The 17844-nt window shown below is 45.6% G+C and overlaps 1 protein-coding gene across 1 annotated transcript in view; it reads left to right on the top strand.

Moving 5' to 3' along the window:
- The window catches only part of GLP1R (glucagon like peptide 1 receptor), a 31620-nt gene extending 30426 nt beyond the window's left edge, over window positions 1-1194 (top strand). The window contains exon 13 of the mRNA XM_060110315.1: window positions 1027-1194. Within this exon, the coding sequence (XP_059966298.1) occupies window positions 1027-1194 (168 nt within the window). The remainder of the gene's footprint in view (window positions 1-1026) is intronic.
- Window positions 1195-17844: the final 16650 nt, after the last annotated feature.

Here is a 17844-nt window from a genome sequence, read left to right as displayed (position 1 = left end):
TGGGGCCTGAGAGGGACAGCCCAGGCCCCAGATACCCTCATGTGGGGAAGCCTGGTGGCAAGGCGGTGGGGGTCGAGGGGGCATCAGAGAAGCTCTGGAAAGCAAACATGGGCACATCTCCTGGCAGGGCACTCCAGATGCCCTGGGCTGGCTGTGCAAGTTCCAGCAGCCTGTCTGGGGGACCAGAATCATGGGCCATCACAAGGAACCACGGCATTGCCTCAAGCCCTCAAGTGACTTGGGCTCTGCAGCATTACTTGGTTTGTATCCTTCTGCTCCCACAACCTGGTCCCCAAGCATCAGCTCTCTTGAGAAGGCTTTTCCTGATGGGGAGGCTAAGCCCAGCACAGCAGGGATTCTGGTTGGTTGAACTCACCTGGGCTGCACCCACCATGGGGTGGGACCAGTTCCTGGATGGGATTAGTTCAAATCCAGGCTGAGAAGCCCTTGTCCACAGCCCCCTCTTCACTGCTGCTACTAGTCCCAGCCTCGTTCTCCCCGTCCCCTCTTCCTCCCCCACGAGGCACTGGGGCCTGGATAAAAGCCTTCGGGGAGTTTAGAAAGGTCTGGTGTGGACACCATGAGGGGCAGGGAGGGCTGTCCCTCTTCTCAGTCATCCAAGCTGAAATCCACAGAGTGCTTGCTCTGAAGTCAGATTCTCTCTTTTCCTTTTCTTCTCTCTCCCATCTTCCGTCTCCCCACATCTCTCTGTCACTCCTTCTCTTCCGTTAAATAATAATGTGATGGATTGTAAAAGGTACTTAGCTGAGTCACAGAGTTTAGAGATGGAAGAGACCAATTAGATCATCAAGCCCGCCCAGCTCTTTCCCGAGAAGCAGCAGAAAATAGGAGACAACGATAAACAATTTCATTGGGATATTAATTTAGGTGCCCGGAGGCCTTGACTTGTGTCACTTAATATAATGCGGTGGATTTTTTCTCTTCCCTACTAATGTAATAATGGGGCCATATTGTGGGCAGTTGGTTTGCATGATGGCTTTTGCTTCCCTCCTTCTCCCACGGAAGGTCCAGATGGAGTTTCGGAAGACCTGGGAGCGCTGGCGGCTCGAGCACCTGCACATCCAGAGGGAGAGCAGCATGAAGCCCTTCAAGTGTCCCACCAGCAGCCTGAGCTGTGAGGGCACAGTGGGCAGCAGTGTGTACGCAGCCTCCTGCCAGGCCTCCGGCAGCTAAGACTCCAGCACTTGCCCTCCCTGTGGTCTCGCCGCCAGCTGGGCAGCCATCCCAGGTGGGAGAGACCCTCCCGGGGAACGGGGGAAGGGAGTGCAGGGGGAACTACACATGCACACACACATACTTCCCTGCTTTCCCTCCCTAAGCCCATCAGACAGGCAAATGGGCATTGCCTCCTGGGACCTGTGGACACATTTTCTCTGAGGAGAAGCAGCCTGTTAATTTGATCACTGTGGCGGGCAGAGAAGAAAAAGCGATTGCTGCTAAAACGAGGAGGATTTCTTCCTGTTAAGTCACAAGGCCCCTGGGGTTCCCCCGGACTCAAACTCAAGGTCAATGGCTTATTAGTGGGACTGGGGCTTGTAAGAGGACGTGGCTCCGAAGGAGGCGGATGCAACCTCAGCCAAGCACGGAGCTTGGGTAACGCCAGCCACCCCCGACCTGCCTCCTCGTTAAGGGAGCCCGGGCACATGTCCGGGTTGCTCATTTCCCTCATCTGGGCCCTCATCTCACCATCCACTGCCCCAGCGGGTGGTGTTGAGAATGAACATTGAGAAGGTGCCCGAAAGTTTTCTTTTCTGGTCCTTCCTTCTTCCCTGGATATTTGAGTTGCTTTGGTGCCTGTGCCCACCACGCCCAGGGAACCAAGGCAGGCCCGCCACCCAGGAGTCCAGCCCTGGGTATGAGCTCTGAATACTATTCTAGAGATGCTCAGGAATCCTGTGGGGCTCATCTAGGGGACTTCAGGAATGTCCATGCTGGGGGTGTATACTTGTTACTGTGGGAACCCGTAAGGCAGAGAGAGATTGCCTCCACCTCTCCATGGACGTGCTTTTTACTTGTGAACAGATTATGTATCTTGCATGGGTGTTTGGGTGCACCCTCTTAACTTTAGGGGATGTGACCAAGAAGAGACTCTTTCTGGGGACTCTACCAGTCCCCACTGTGACCGTGGAGGCAGGCTTCCCCTGCCCTTTGAAATTCCCCCACTTGGGAGCTTGGATGTACTTTGCTCATTTTTCTCTATTGCTGTGAATAGTCTGTATGTGCACGTGTGCAACTCTGATTTCTCCCACTACGTACTAAATCACTAAGTACTAAGTCACTGTGGTGGTTTTGATGTTGCTTGGGGTTGTGGGATAGATACTGATTTGACTCATCCATGCTTTGAGCTACTGAATGTTTGCCCTGCCTCCAGCCTCATCCCATAAATAATGAGCATCAGAGAGGCTAGAGGGGGAAAACCTAGCACTCCTGCCCCAGCCATAGGGGAAAAGCAGACATGTAGCACCACTGCAGAGACTGAGACAAAAGGGGAACAGCCATACCACAGAGGCTGGCAATTGAGTTCCTGGATGTGGAACTCAGAGCAGAAGAGAACTCTTGGGAGTCCAGACCTTCTGGGAGGGCAGAAGGAGAATCTCTGGATGAATTCCTTTATGACTTGGTCTTTCCCTCCTCCTTTTTGAGTGGCGGGGACCCTCCCCTAAAGCCTCGTGCCAGACACATCCTCCTCTGCCCCTCAGAGAGGCACGTGATGTGCAGGGAAAATAATAATGGGACATAAAACACATGAAGCAGGAAATTTCTTATACTCCAGCTTCAGTGAAGTGTTGTGTTTATGTTAATAGGGAAGTGGAACCTCAGGCTAAAGAAAGGACTTGTGAGGACTGCCTCCTTGACTGAGAAAATGTAGACAGGTGGGGGCAAGGTCAGTCCTGCTTCCCCAGAATAAGGGCAAACTCCCTGACAGGGCATCTCGCATTGCATTTGCTTTTCTCTTCGGAGTGGCGAGTGCGGGGGGCGGGGGGAGAAAAGTGCTGGTGGGTTGATTGGGGGGAATACAGCTCTGGTGCAAGTGTTTCCATTTTGGATAAACTGAAAACATTTGAGAATCATTAATATGCTACACAGCAACAAAGAGACCGATTGATAGTATCGTCAAGAAATAAATTTTTGAGGGGAAGAATTGTGGGGAGAAGGTACTTAGGCGCTTGGGACGCTCAGACCATTTGGTTTACACTGTAAGTTCTTTTTCCAATTGGTACTGATTCTTGGTTTCAGAATGCTCATCACACCCCCGTGCCCCAAGCCTTTTAACACCGAGGAACGGTTTCCTTATCAGATACATACCAGATGCTGAATTGAAGAAATATTTTCTTTGCTCCAAGACCTGCACTATTAATATTCATTTGAGTGGCAGTGCACTCTCTCCAAGGCTATTCCCAAACTGTCCTAAGCTAAATACAGCACTCTTAACAGATCTGGGAACTATCGAATGCAGTGTCCTCAGAAATTCCACTAGCTGTTTCCATGCCTGGTGCCATAAGTCTGGAGCTTGCTGAGAACACTCTTGCTTGCCTCTGTCCTGGGGGTACTGTCACTGACCAGCAGGATTAGGTGTTTTGTGAGTTGTGCAGTCAGGTCGCATTACTGTCATGAAGAGAGGCTGAGTTCAGCACTCCGGCCAGCTCCCCCGCTGAACTTGCAAGGGGCTTAAATCATGTCAACTCATCTTTTCATATGAATCTTTGGAGCCACTAAATCACAGAACTGAGACAAACCACTTACAATGCAAAGTTGCCTTCCCTTTAAAACAACTTTCCTGATTTGCATGCCTGATTTGCAATTGCCTCAATGCAACTGATGCTGAAGACTACAGCAGCGGAGTTCTCAGAGACTCAGAGCGGGGAAAGATCCTGGAGATCTCTCCGCTCTGGTCTAGAGAACTGAGGAGGGGAGCTTGCAGAGGTGATCTGCCCAAGGTCACAGTGCTAGATGGTGGCTGAGCTGGGCTAGGACCCAGGCCAACTTCCACCTCCCGGTCCAGTGAAGCCTCTGGAAAGGATAGGTGACAAATATAAATGGCCATTCAAGACACTCAAAGTGAAAGTTGGCAGTGTTATCTGGAGTTTCAAAGAGAAAACACAGCAGCAGAAATAGACAAGTCAGATGGTACAGGTGCCATCTCCTGAATGGTTTATACCGCTGAGAACAGGGGGATCCCTACTTCAGTACCTCATTCATCCTTGTCTTAAAATTAAGAAATGAAATTGCATCAGAGCACATGTATACATAGAAACAGCAAGTGAGCTTTTTTTTTAACATCTCTTGAGGTATAATTGCTTTACAATGGTGTGTTAGTTGCTGCTGTATAAAGAAGTGAATCAGCTACACGTACATATATATCCCCATACCCCTCCCTCTTGCATCTCCCTCCCACCCCTCTAGGTGGTCACAAGGCACCGAGCTGATCTCCCTGTGCTACGCAATATAAATGAACATTGTGGTACATGACATTTTTTTTAACATGACTATTTTTGAATTACGGTTTTCTCAGGGTATATGCCCAGTAGTGGGATTGCTGGGTCATGTGGTAGTTCTGTTTATAGTTTTTTAAGGAACCTCCATACTGTTCTCCATAGTGGCTGTATCAATTTACATTCCCACCAACAGTGCAAGAGGGTTCCCTTTTCTCCACACCCTCTCCAGCATTTATTGTTTGTAAATTTTTTGATGATGGCCATTCTGACTGGTGTGAAGTGATATACCTCATTATAGTTTTGATTTGCATTTCTCTAATGATTAGTGATGTTGAGCATCCTTTCCTATGTTTGTTGGCAATCTGTATATCTTCTTGGGAGAAATGTCTATTTAGGTCTTCTGCCCATTTTTGGATTGGGTTGTTTGTTTTTTTTTGATATTGAGCTGCATGAGCTGCTTGTATATTTTGGAGATTAATCCAGGTGAGCCATTTTTGACACCAAATCCAGCACTCTTTTAATGGGTTGGCTTAATGTTTTTCTGATGCATCTGTGCTTGTTTGAGAAGTTGTACTGATAGCCACACATAGTGGACAAAAAGAACCTAAAAACCTGACCCTCTTCTTTGCCTCTCTAGTGCTCCCTGAAGTTGGAGAAGACTAGCAAACTGGGCAACTTTAGCCTAGCAAAGATGGCACAGCCTCCACGGAGGGCAAACACAGTCAGTTCACATCCATGTCCCAAAAGGCTTGGTCCCCTCATTGGTGTGGGCCATGTTTCAGCAGCTGCTGTCCCCATTCCCTCCTGTTTCTTCCAGAAGCAAAGAACACTGTGTGTGTGTGTGTGTGTGTGTGTGTGTGTTGTGCATAGCAGCATCAAGTTAGGAGATGATGAATCCAGAGTCATCCCACCCACTGTGAAGGTCAGGGGACCGCACAGCCTGGGGCAAGGATGGGTGGGAGCCTGAACGATAGATGCTTCCTCTCCATGCACAGACAGGGCTCCCATTATTGCTAATGCCTGCGACGTGCTCAGGGAAGGCAAGATATACTCCAAAGGGTTATTTTCCCTCCACTGAATTGATTCTAATCTACAGTGCTGACCCTGCTTTTGGTTCCTAAGAGCCAAACTGTGTAAAAAATATGTCAGCTTACTCTGCTAAGACAGCTATGTGAATGACATGCTAAAACTCAACAGAAACCAAATTAGTATCAACGCTTTTTTTTTTCCTTTTCACGGCTGCAGCGAATTTTCTTGGGGGGAGAAAAATGACCCAATGTGAGAAACTCCTGCAAACAACATCACCTTGTCCCTACAGTGTTACCTGCTGGCTCAAACCAGCTCTCCTGCCCCCTGCCGAGGGTGATATCAAGGAAGCGTTGTTAAGCAGTATAATTTCAAACAAAGCCACAGTGTGTCCACAGTATCTATAATTATTTCTGCTCTGTGGATATAGATTGGCAGGAAGCAGATAAGCATAATCATTTTCCAATTAACTCCCCAAAGTCTTTTGGACTTGGCCTATATCTGAATCTATCCGAGGAGAGAGTTTTCTCTCTTCCCTTTCTCCCATTCCAACCAGTTTTTTGGGATCTCATCCAGCAGGGGTGCATTTTTCCCCTGAGGCATCCGACCTCCTCCCCAGCCCCACATTTACCCCCTCTCACCTCCCATCCTTGAGGTGAGCTTCCCACACTTCTCCCCCCGGCTGCCTCAGTAAGAGGTGACCCTGCCAGCTGTGGTGGGAATGCCGTGCTCTCGGCTGTGACCAATTTCAGGGTGCAGCTGAGAGGGAGGCGTTGCCAGGGCTGAAGTGATGCCCCACATCCCACACTCTGGCACAGTGAGGGGCATTGCAGCCAGCAGCGTGGATCCTTACACTGGGGTTATGCAACTTTTCGGATGGGGCGCGTCAGAACTATCAGTCGTCAGTCAACCCCGACAATCTAGCGTGACTAATTATCTGTGTCAGAACAATCCAGAAGAAAAACATATATAAATGAGAGTGTTTGGATTTGGTGGGGAAAAAAAAGAGCTCCCAGCAAAGTTTGGAACATATAACTAGTTAGGGTCTAGGCTTTCCTGCAAGGGGAACCAGTGGGGGTGGTCAGGAAGGGGCAAGATTCGCAGCAGACAGATCTTGCCAAATGGTTCACGCTTTACTTCCAAGTCTGCAGTTCCTCTAAGCTCCTCCCACTAAAAATAATCACACCCTCAGAGCAGATAAACCTGAACATTAGTTTTGGAGGGGGGGTTGATGCAGAGCTTAGATGCACCAAGAGAGATGTGAGCCAAGCTCTCAGGAGGGACAAAGCTGAATTTTGTTTTCAGCGCTCTCGGGGGATGTTTGAGCTTCATGAATGTCTAAACAAGATAATCTTCATGTGATTTCTTAATGCATAAATTCATGTAAAATATGACCTGCGTCTATAGGTAGCAAATGTGTCTGGTGTATAATTCCTTGTACAGATGTGAATGGATTCAGGCTCTTTCCTAATTTGCCTTGTAAGTCAAATAAAAGCCTGTTGTTACTGTGTCTTTCCTGCTCTTCCTTGGGAGGAGGAGGTTTTCTGCAATGTTGACCCAAGTGACTCATGGTGCAGTGGGAAAACACAAGAGATGCCGTTTCCAGCCCAAGGGGTTGGGGGGGAAGAATCCTTGCTCATTACTCATATCGTGATTTTCATCTTCAAAGCACTGACCAAGTACTAACTTATCCATCGCAGCCTTTGTGCAGGGACTGCACTGTCATTTAATTAGGGAAGTCGGGTGGTCGAGTGGCTTACACAGTGACTGAAAGCCATATGGATGGGTATTTAATTCCACTCATTCATTTGATCTCCTGTCTAAATGAATTCAGTCCATTAAATCCATCTTTTAAAAAATGCTATAAAAGCACGAACCTTGTGTGCAAAGCAGCCACAGAATTTGAATGGAGCTGCCACTAAGAGATTCATCTTCAGAAAAATGAACTTTTCTCCAGTTTTAATAATCGCACGCTCTCCGGATTTGCAACTCGGTCTCACGGAAGAGCAGAGGAATTGCAGGTTCTCCCTAGTCCCTCCACCATTTCAGTCACCCCTGTTGGAAGATCACTGTACTGTACTTACCTGAATGTCTCCTTAAACACACCTCATTTTTAGACAAGCTGTGGGAATTGTTCCTTTCAGACGTAAGAATCATAATTCTTACTCTGAGAGCAAACTACAAATACAGCCAATTCCTGAGACGTGCAGACAGAACATCCGCATTTTGGTTTGTCTGTACCCGTCCTGCTTTCAGCTTCATTCCTCCCCTGTCGACAGTCTCGCCTTTCTGGGTCCTCATTCTGCCGCTCAGCAGAAGCAGGATGGAGCCAGGAGGTTTCTTCTCCCTTCCCCGTCTCCAGGAAAACACCTGCCCAAACCAGGAACGACCGCCACGTTTGTACGACATGTGAGTCAGATAGAGGCGACCTCAGGGAAAAAGGTGCACTGTGGCTTAATGGGGCTTAGCCCCAGCCTGAAGAAAGGGTAAGCGGAGCTGCCTGCTCTGCTGAGGGCCAGCCACGGAGGAAATACATGAGAATTGCTGGCCTCCAGACCCACCCATGTTCACACGCGTTGTAAAGCCACATTCCAGGGACTGATGCCCCACCGGTGTGAAGGATCTCACTCATATGCCATGTGTGTTGACATTCCCAAGGGGTCGGAATCTCCCCCCCCAACCCAAAATCTTCCGTCACTCTCCTCTCAAAAGCCTATGCCATAAATGTGCTATTCAGTATCTTTCAATCTCTCCACCCTCCCTCTCTCTCTCTTTCTCTTACACACACATTTCTCTACAGAGAAATACTGAAAACAGGTCTCCCTTACCAGAAATAGTGGGGATAAAACCCCAGCAGTACAAACTGGAATAGATGACAAATGTAGCTGGAGAGTTGGAGAACACAGGAAAATAGAGTCAATATGGGGACAAGGAAGGAGTAGAAACTGAGTGTCCTCAAAGGTGGGAAGGATAGGTGGGAAAGAGACGATGAAGAGGCCAGAACATAAGCAAAATGAGTAACGAAAAACAGCAGGCTGTCTAAATGTGAAAAAGAGCTGTAGTGAAAGAGGGGAGGAAATTGCAGAGGTAGAAGAAAGAATGAGAATTACAAGTGGCGAGCCACAGCGGGCCAAGTTGGGAGCTTGTCTCTAGTCAATGTTATTAACTCCTTCTTCCGTAAATCTGAGCTCTTCCCCTGGAGAGTTCTCTAATCCCAAGCTGTGACAGATTATTTTCTTTGGTACAAAGGCTCATTTTAACTAACATAATGATTTTAGAAAGAGAAGAAGACTCACAGCCTAGAGCAAATCCAATAAAAAACCTTTTTCCCCACTGATACAGGACTCCAGTGTTAGAATGAATTACTGTGGCTCTTCCTCATGTAGGACCAATAGACCTCAGAATATATCGGTGTTACAACCTCCAAGAATAAAATCAATAGCTGAGAATTATAAATGCTGAGCAGTCCCATGCCAAGGGATGGGAAGCTCTTTGGGGCTGAAGCAGGCTGGTAACACCTGGAAGGGACTAGTAAGCAGTTTTTTGTTTTGTTTCTTAACTTTCCGTATCTCTAGGGTGAAAGAACAAGGACTTGAAATAACGTTTACAGAAGCGTTTTCAGTGCCAATGACCTAAGGTGCAATTAGAAACACAGTTCAGGACTTGGAAACATAACTACAGAAGTTTAATAGCTACAAAAAAAGTCCATGGCTACTCTGCCTTTTAGGTCCAATCTTCAACAATCTATAACCATTTACGTACATTTCGGGCTTAAAAAGTCAAGTGTTGACTTCCGGGGAAGATGGCGGAAGAGTAAGACGTGGAGATCACCTTCCTCCCCACAGATACACCAGAAATACAGCTACACGTGGAACAACTCCTACAGAACACCTACTGAACGCTGGCAGAAGACCTCAGACCTCCCAAAAGGCAAGAAACTCCCCACATACCTGGGTAGGGCAAAGCGGAGAGATTCCCGCACAGAGGATCGGTGCCGAGCGGCACTCACCAGCCCGAGAGACTTGTCTGTTCGCCTGCCGGGGCGGGCGGCGCTGGAAGCTGAGGCTCAGGCTTCGGTCAGAGCGCAGGGAGAGGACTGGGGCTGGCGGCGAGAACTCAGCCTGAAGGGGGCTAATGTGCCACTGCTAGCCGGGAGGGAGTCCGGGAAAACTCTGGAGCAGCCGAAGAGGCAAGAGACTTTTTCTTCCCTCTTGGTTTCCTGGTGCGCGAGGAGAGGGGATTAAGAGCGCTGCTTAAAGGAGCTCCAGAGATGGGCGCGAGCCGGGCTAAAAGCGCGGAGCCCAGTGACGGGCATGGGACGATGGGGCTGCTGCTGCCGCCGCCTCCAAGAGGCCTGTGTGCGAGCGCAGGTCACTGTCCACACAGCCCTTCCGGGAACCTGTGCAGCCCGCCACTGCCTGGGTCCCGGGATCCAGGGGCGGCTTCCCTGGGAGAACGCACGGTGCGCCTCGGGCTGGTGCAACGTCACGCCGGCCTCTGCCGCTGTAGGCTCACCCCGCACCCCGTGCCCCTCCCTCCCCCCCGCCCCCGGCCTGAGTGAGCCAGAGTCCCCGAAGAGGCTGCTCCTTTAACCCTGTCCTGTCAGAGCGAAGAACAGACGCCCTCCGGCGACCTACACGCAGAGGCGGGGCCAAATCCAAAGCTGAGACCCAGGAGCTGTGAGAAAAAAGAAGAGAAAGGGAAATCTCTCCCAGCAGCCTCAGAAGCAGCGGATTAAAGCTCCACAATCAACTTGATGTACCCTGCATCTGTGGAATACATGAATGGACAACAAATCGTCCCAAATTGAGGAGCCAGGAGTCAGTGCTGTGCCTCTGAGGTGGGAGAGCCAACTTCAGGACACTGGTCCACAAGAGACCTCCCAGCTCCACATAATATCAAACGGCGAAAATCTTCCAGAGATCTCCATCTCAACACCAACACCTAGCTTCACTCAACGACCAGCAAGCTACAGTACTGGACACCCTATGCCATACAACTAGCAAGACAGGAACACAACACCACCCATTAGCAGAGAGGCTGCCTAAAATCATAAAAAGTCCGCAGACACCCCAAAACACACCACCAAACGTGGACCTGCCCACCAGAAAGACAAGATCCAGCCTCATCCACCAGAACACAGGCACTAGTCCCCTCCACCAGGAAGCCTACAAAACCCACTAAACCAACCTTAGCCACTGGGGACAGACACCAAAAACAACGGGAACTACGAACCTGCAGCCTGCAAAAAGGAGACCCCAAACACAGTAACATAAGCAAAATGAGAAGACAGAAAAACACACAGCAGGAGAAGGAGCAAGATAAAAACCCACCAGACCTAACAAATGAAGAGGTAATAGGCAGTCTATCTGAAAAAGAATTCAGAATAATGATGGTAAAGATGATCCAAGATTCTATTTCCCAGATCCAAAATCTTGGAAATAGAATAGACAAAATGCAAGAAACAGTTAACAAGGACCTAGAAGAACTAAAGATGAATCAAGCATCGATTAAAAACACAATAAATGAAATGAAAAATACTCTAGATGGGATCAATAGCAGAATAACTGAGGCAGAAGAACGGATAAGTGAGGTGGAAGATAAAATAGTGGAAATAACTGATGCAGAGCAAAATAAAGAAAAAAGAATGAAAAGAACAGAGGACAGTCTCAGAGACCTCTGGGACAACATTAAACACACCAACATTCGAATTATAGGGGTTCCAGAAGAAGAAGAGAAAAAGAAAGGGACTGAGAAAATATTTGAAGAGATTGTAGTTGAAAGCTTCCCTAATATGGGAAAGGAAATAGTTAATCAAGTCCAAGAGGCACAGAGACTCCCATACAGAATAAATCCAAGGAGAAAAACTCCAAGACACATATTAATCAAACTGTCAAAAATTAAACACAAAGAAATCATATTAAAAGCAGCAAGGCAAAAACAACAAATAACACACAAGGGAATCCCCATCAGGATAACAGCTGATCTCTCAGCAGAAACTCTACAAGCCAGAAGGGAGTGGCAGGACATAATTAAAGTGATGAAGGAGAAAAACCTGCAACCAAGATTACTCTACCCAGCAAGGATCTCATTCAGATTTGATGGAGAAATTAAAACGTCTACAGACAAGCAAAAGCTGAGAGAGTTCAGCACCACCAAACCAGCTTTACAACAAATGCTAAAGGAACTTCTCTAGGCAAGAAACACAACAGAAGGAAAAGACCTACAATATCGCACCCAAAACAATTAAGAAAATGGGAATAGGAACATACATATCGATAATTACCTTAAATGTAAATGGACTAAATGCTCCCACCAAAAGACACAGATTGGCTGGATGGATACAAAAACAAGACCCATATATATGCTGTCTACAAGAGACCCACTTCAGACCTAGAGACACATACAGACTGAAAGTAAGGGGATGGAAAAAGATATTCCATGCAAATGGAAACCAAAAGAAAGCTGGAGTAGCAATTCTCATATCAGACAAAATAGACTTTAAAATAAAGACTACTAGAAGAGACAAAGAAGGACACTACATAATGATCAAGGGATCGATCCAAGAAGAAGATATAACAATTGTAAATATTTATGCACCCAACATAGGAGCACCTCAATACATAAGGCAAATACTAACAGCCATAAAAGGAGAAATCGACAGTAACACAATCATAGTAAGGGACTTTAACACCCCACTTTCACCAATGGACAGATCATCCAAAATGAAAATAAATAAGGAAACACAAGCTTTAAATGATACATTAAACAAGATGGACTTAATTGGTATTTATAGGACATTTCATCCAAAAACAACAGAATACACATTTTTCTCAAGTGCTCATGGAACATTCTCCAGGATAGATCATATCTTGGGTCACAAATCAAGCCTTGGTAAATTTAAGAAAATTGAAATTGTATCAAGTATCTTTTCCGACCACAATGCTATGAGACTAGATATCAATTACAGGAAAAGATCTGTAAAAAATACAAACACATGGAGGTTAAACAATACACTACTTAATAATGAAGTGATCACTGAAGAAATCAAAGAGGAAATTAAAAAATACCTAGAAACAAATGACAATGGAGACACGACGACCCAAAACCTATGGGATGCAGCAAAAGCAGTTCTAAGAGGGAAGTTTATAGCAATACAATCCTACCTTAAGAAACAGGAAACATCTCGAATAAACAACCTAACCGGGCCTCCCTGGTGGCGCAAGTGGTTGAGAGTCCGCCTGCCAATGCAGGGGATACGGGTTCGTGCCCCGGTCTGGGAGGATCCCATATGCCGCGGAGCGGCTGGGCCCGTGAGCCATGGCCGCTGAGCCTGCGCGTCCGGAGCCTGTGCTCCGCAACGGGGGAGGCCACAACAGTGAGAGGCCCGCATACCGCAAAAAAAAAAAAAAAAAAAAAAAACAACCTAACCTTGCACCTAAAGCAATTAGAGAAAGAAGAACAAAAACATCCCAAAGTTAGTAGAAGGAAAGAAATCATAAAAATCAGATCAGAAATAAATGAAAAAGAAATGAAGGAAACGATAGCAAAGATCAATAAAACTAAAAGCTGGTTCTTTGAGAAGATAAACAAAATTGATAAACCATTAGCCAGACTCATCAAGAAAAAAAGGGAGAAGACTCAAAAATAGAATTAGAAATGAAAAAGGAGAAGTAACAACTGACACTGCAGAAATACAAAGGATCATGAGAGATTACTGCAAGCAACTCTATGCCAATAAAATGGACAACCTGGAAGAAATGGACAAATTCTTAGAAATGCACAACCTGCCAAGACTGAATCAGGAAGAAATAGAAAATAAGAACAGACCAATCACAAGCACTGAAATTGAAACTGTGATAAAAAATCTTCCAACAAACAAAAGCCCAGGACCAGATGGCTTCACAGGCTAATTCTATCAAGCATTTAGAGAAGAGCTAACACCTATCCTTCTCAAACTCTTCCAAAATATAGCAGAGGGAGGAACACTCCCAAACTCATTCTACGAGGCCACCATCACCTTGATACCAAAACCACACAAGGATGTCACAAAGAAAGAAAACTACAGGCCAATATCACTGATGAACATAGATGCAAAAATCCTCAACAAAATACTAGCAAACAGAATCCAACAGCACATTAAAAGGATCATACACCATGATCAAGTGGGGTTTATTCCAGGAATGCAAGGATTCTTCAATATACGCAAATCAATCAACGTGATACACCATATTAACAAATTGAAGGAGAAAAACCATATGATCATCTCAATAGACGCAAAGAAAGCTTTCGACAAAATTCAACACTCATTTATGATAAAAACCCTGCAGAAAGTAGGCATAGAGGGAACTTTCCTCAACATAATAAAGGCCATATATGAGAAACCCACAGCCAGCATCGTCCTCAATGGTGAAAAACTGAAACCATTTCCACTAAGATCAGGAACAAGACAAGGTTGCCCACTCTCACCACTCTTATTCAACATAGTTTTGGAAGTTTTAGCCACAGCAATCAGAGAAGAAAAGGAAATCAAAGGAATCCAAATCGGAAAAGAAGAAGTAAAGCTGTCACTGTTTGCAGATGATATGATACTATACATAGAGAAGCCTAAAGATGCTACCAGAAAACTACTAGAGCTAATCAATGAATTTGGTAAAGTAGCAGGATACAAAATTAATGCACAGAAATCTCTGGCATTCCTATATACTAATGATGAAAAATCTGAAAATGAAATCAAGGAGACACTCCCATTTACCATTGCAACAAAAAGAATAAAATATCTAGGAATAAACCTACCTAAGGAGACAAAAGACCTGTATGCAGAAAATCATAAGACACTGATGAAAGAAATTACAGATGATACAAATAGATGGAGAGATGTACCATGTTCTTGGATTGGAAGAATCAACATTGTGAAAATGACTCTACTACCCAAAGCAATCTACAGATTCAATGCAATCCCTATCAAACTACCACTGGCATTTTTCACAGAACTAGAGCAAAAAATTTCACAATTTGTATGGAAACACAAAAGACCCCGAATAGCCAAAGCAATCTTGAGAACGAAAAATGGAGCTGGAGGAATCAGGCTCCCTGACTTCAGACTATACTACAAAGCTGTAGTAATCAAGACAGTATGGTACTGGCACAAAAACAGAAAGATAGATCAATGGAACAGGATAGAAAGCTCAGAGATAAACCCACGCACATATGGTCACCTTATCTTTGATAAAGGAGGCAGGAATGTACAGTGGAGAAAGGACAGTCTCTTCAATAAGTGGTGCTGGGAAAACTGGACAAGGACATGTAAAAGTATGAGATTAGATCACTCCCTAACACCATACACAAAAATAAGCTCAAAATGGATTAAAGACCTAAATGTAAGGCCAGACACTATCAAACTCTTAGAGGAAAACATAGGCAGAACACTCTATGACATAAATCACAGCAAGATCCTTTTTGACCCACCTCCTAGAGAAATGGAAATAAAGACAAAAATAAACACATGGGACCTAATGAAACTTCAAAGCTTTTGCACAGCAAAGGAAACCATAAACAAGACCAAAAGACAACCCTCAGAATGGGAGAAAATATTTGCCAATGAAGCAACTGACAAAGGATTAATCTCCAAAATTTATAAGCAGCTCATGCAGCTCAATAGCAAAAAAACAAACAACCCAATCCAAAAATGGGCAGAAGACCTAAATAGACATTTCTCCACAGAAGATATACAGACTGCCAACAAACACATGAAAGGATGCTCAACATCTTTACTCATTAGAGAAATGCAAATCAAAACTACAATGAGATATCATCTCACACCAGTCAGAATGGCCATCATCAAAAAATCTAGAAACAATAAATGCTGGAGAGGGTGTGGAAAAAGGGAACACTCTTGCACTGCTGGTGGGAATGTGAATTGGTATAGCCACTATGGAGAACGGTATGGAGGTTCCTTAAAAAACTACAAATAGAACTACCATATGACCCAGCAATCCCACTACTGGGCATATACCCTGAGAAAACCATAATTCAAAAAGAGACATGTACCAAAATGTTCATAGCAGCCCTATTTACAATAGCCCGGAGATGGAAACAACCTAAGTGTCCATCATCGGATGAATGGGTAAAGAAGATGTGGCATATATACAATGGAATATTACTCAGCCATAAAAAGAAACGAAATTGAGCTATTTGTAATGAGGTGGATGGACCTAGAGTCTGTCATACAGAGTGAAGTAAGTCAGAAAGAGAAAGACAAATACTGTATGCTGACACATATATATGGAATTTAAGAAAAAAAATGTCATGAAGAACATAGGGGTAAGACAGGAATAAAGACACAGACCTACTAGAGAATGGACTTGAGGATACGGGGAGGGGGAAGGGTAAGCTGTGACAAAGCGAAAGAGCGGCATGGACATATATACACTACGAAACGTAAGGTAGATAGCTAGTGGGAAGCAGCTGCATAGCACAGGGAGATCAGCTCGGTGCTTTGTGACCCCCTGGAGGGGACGGATAGGGAGGGTGGGAGGGAGACGCAAAAGGGAGGGGATATGGGAACATATGTATATGTATAACTGATTAAATTTGTTATAAAGCAGAAAAATAAATACATAAATAAAAAGACAAGTGTTTTAATGCCATATATTTTGCCCTCCAGAAAGTTTCAGAACCTTCAAAATTCCTAGTAACTTGAATTTACATTTTTATTGAACCCCTCCGGTACCCACCAATTAGATGCCACTTTACAATGAAATTACCCTCAAGGTCTTTCATCTTTCAAATCCTGGTATGGGAGGCAGAGAGTAGAGAACCAAAACGCAGGAGACACATACCCAAGTAAAGGCATCTCACTCTGGTTATGCTAAATCAATGTTCTTCCAACAACATCCTTTGGAAGGAGAGTTAAAAGTACAGTTGAAAAGACATCTTATATGCATTCATATTATATAAACGATTCATGTTACATTAAGAACACAGTATAATTCTTGAGTATAATTTCTTAGCAATCAAGAAAAACATCCTTAACACCACACTTTACATAAGGTATTTACAAAAACACCTTCTTTTAAAAACTGGTAACGATCATGAAACCTGCCAACCAAAGCATGATGGAGCCACAAGTCCAGAAAAGATGCCATATCATAGAGTCTTAGCATCAGCTGCCACCACAATTCTTTCACATTCTCCCGGTCTTGAACTCCATCTGCTTCTCACATACAGCCCCTCTTCTAGCAGGAGGGGTCCCTTCCTTTCAGGCACCTTCACTGGGTTAGTTTTGGTGTCACTCTTTTTTTTTTTTTTGCGGTACGCGGGCCTCTCACTGTTGTGGCCTCTCCCGTTGCAGAGCACAGGCTCCGGACGCGCCGGCTAAGCGGCCATAGCTCACGGGCCTAGCCGCTCCGCGGCATGTGGGATCTTCCCGGACCGGGGCACAAACCCGTGTCCCCTGCACCGTCAGGCGGACTCTCAACCACTGCACCACCAGGGAAGCCCTGGTGTCACTCTTTACATCAGAAATGCAACAGCTCTTGAGATCCTTTGCATCCATGGTGTAGACCCCTTGAGAGCACGCCAAGCCACCCGAATTCCAGTACTGGAGTCATCTCCATGACATGTGGCACACAATCTCTGCATCAGCCACCCACATGGAGAGACCTTGTTCTGCTGCACTCAAAGTGGTGCACTAATGCAGATTTCCTAAGGTTACAGCAGGGAGGTCACGGACACCTGGTGTGGACTCTTCAGGATCTGACCTCTCTCTCCTCCCTGGGGTTGCATCCTCCAAAGCCATCAGATCCTGACGTGAATTTCCTATCTGATCATCTCCCAATTCCCAGCCTTGCATTGACCAGCCTTGTGGCTTTGTCTGCTTCTGGGAAACAGGTAAATCGTCTAGGAAATTCTCTTTCCATAAATAGTTCTTTGAAAATTACATATGGGACAGAACTTATAATCTATATGAAGAGCCAAAAGAGCCAAATACATTATTTTTTTCATGGATGGGGATCTAGAACAAAGCAATTCTTTCATATCGCCCTGTGCCAATTCACCATATGATACATTTGGCACTGCCAGACACAGTCTAAATCTCAGGGGAAAAGTCATGAGAGGAATACAATAAAAACAAACTGCAGAATAAAGCTATTTCTGGGGCTTCCCTGGTGGCGCAGTGGTTGAGAATCTGCCTGCCACAATGCAGGGGACACGGATTCGAACCCTGGTCTGGGAAGATCCCACATGCCACGGAGCAACTAGGCCCGTGAGCCACAACTACTGAGCCTGCGTGTCTGGAGCCTGTGCTCCACAACAAGAGAGGCTGCAATAGTGAGAGGCCCCTGCTCACTGCAACTAG

The sequence above is a fragment of the Mesoplodon densirostris genome, chromosome 10 (assembly GCF_025265405.1).
Source record: "Mesoplodon densirostris isolate mMesDen1 chromosome 10, mMesDen1 primary haplotype, whole genome shotgun sequence".
In the NCBI taxonomy this organism is placed as follows: Eukaryota; Metazoa; Chordata; class Mammalia; order Artiodactyla; family Ziphiidae; genus Mesoplodon; species Mesoplodon densirostris.
This window is presented reverse-complemented; position numbering and strand designations above follow the sequence as displayed.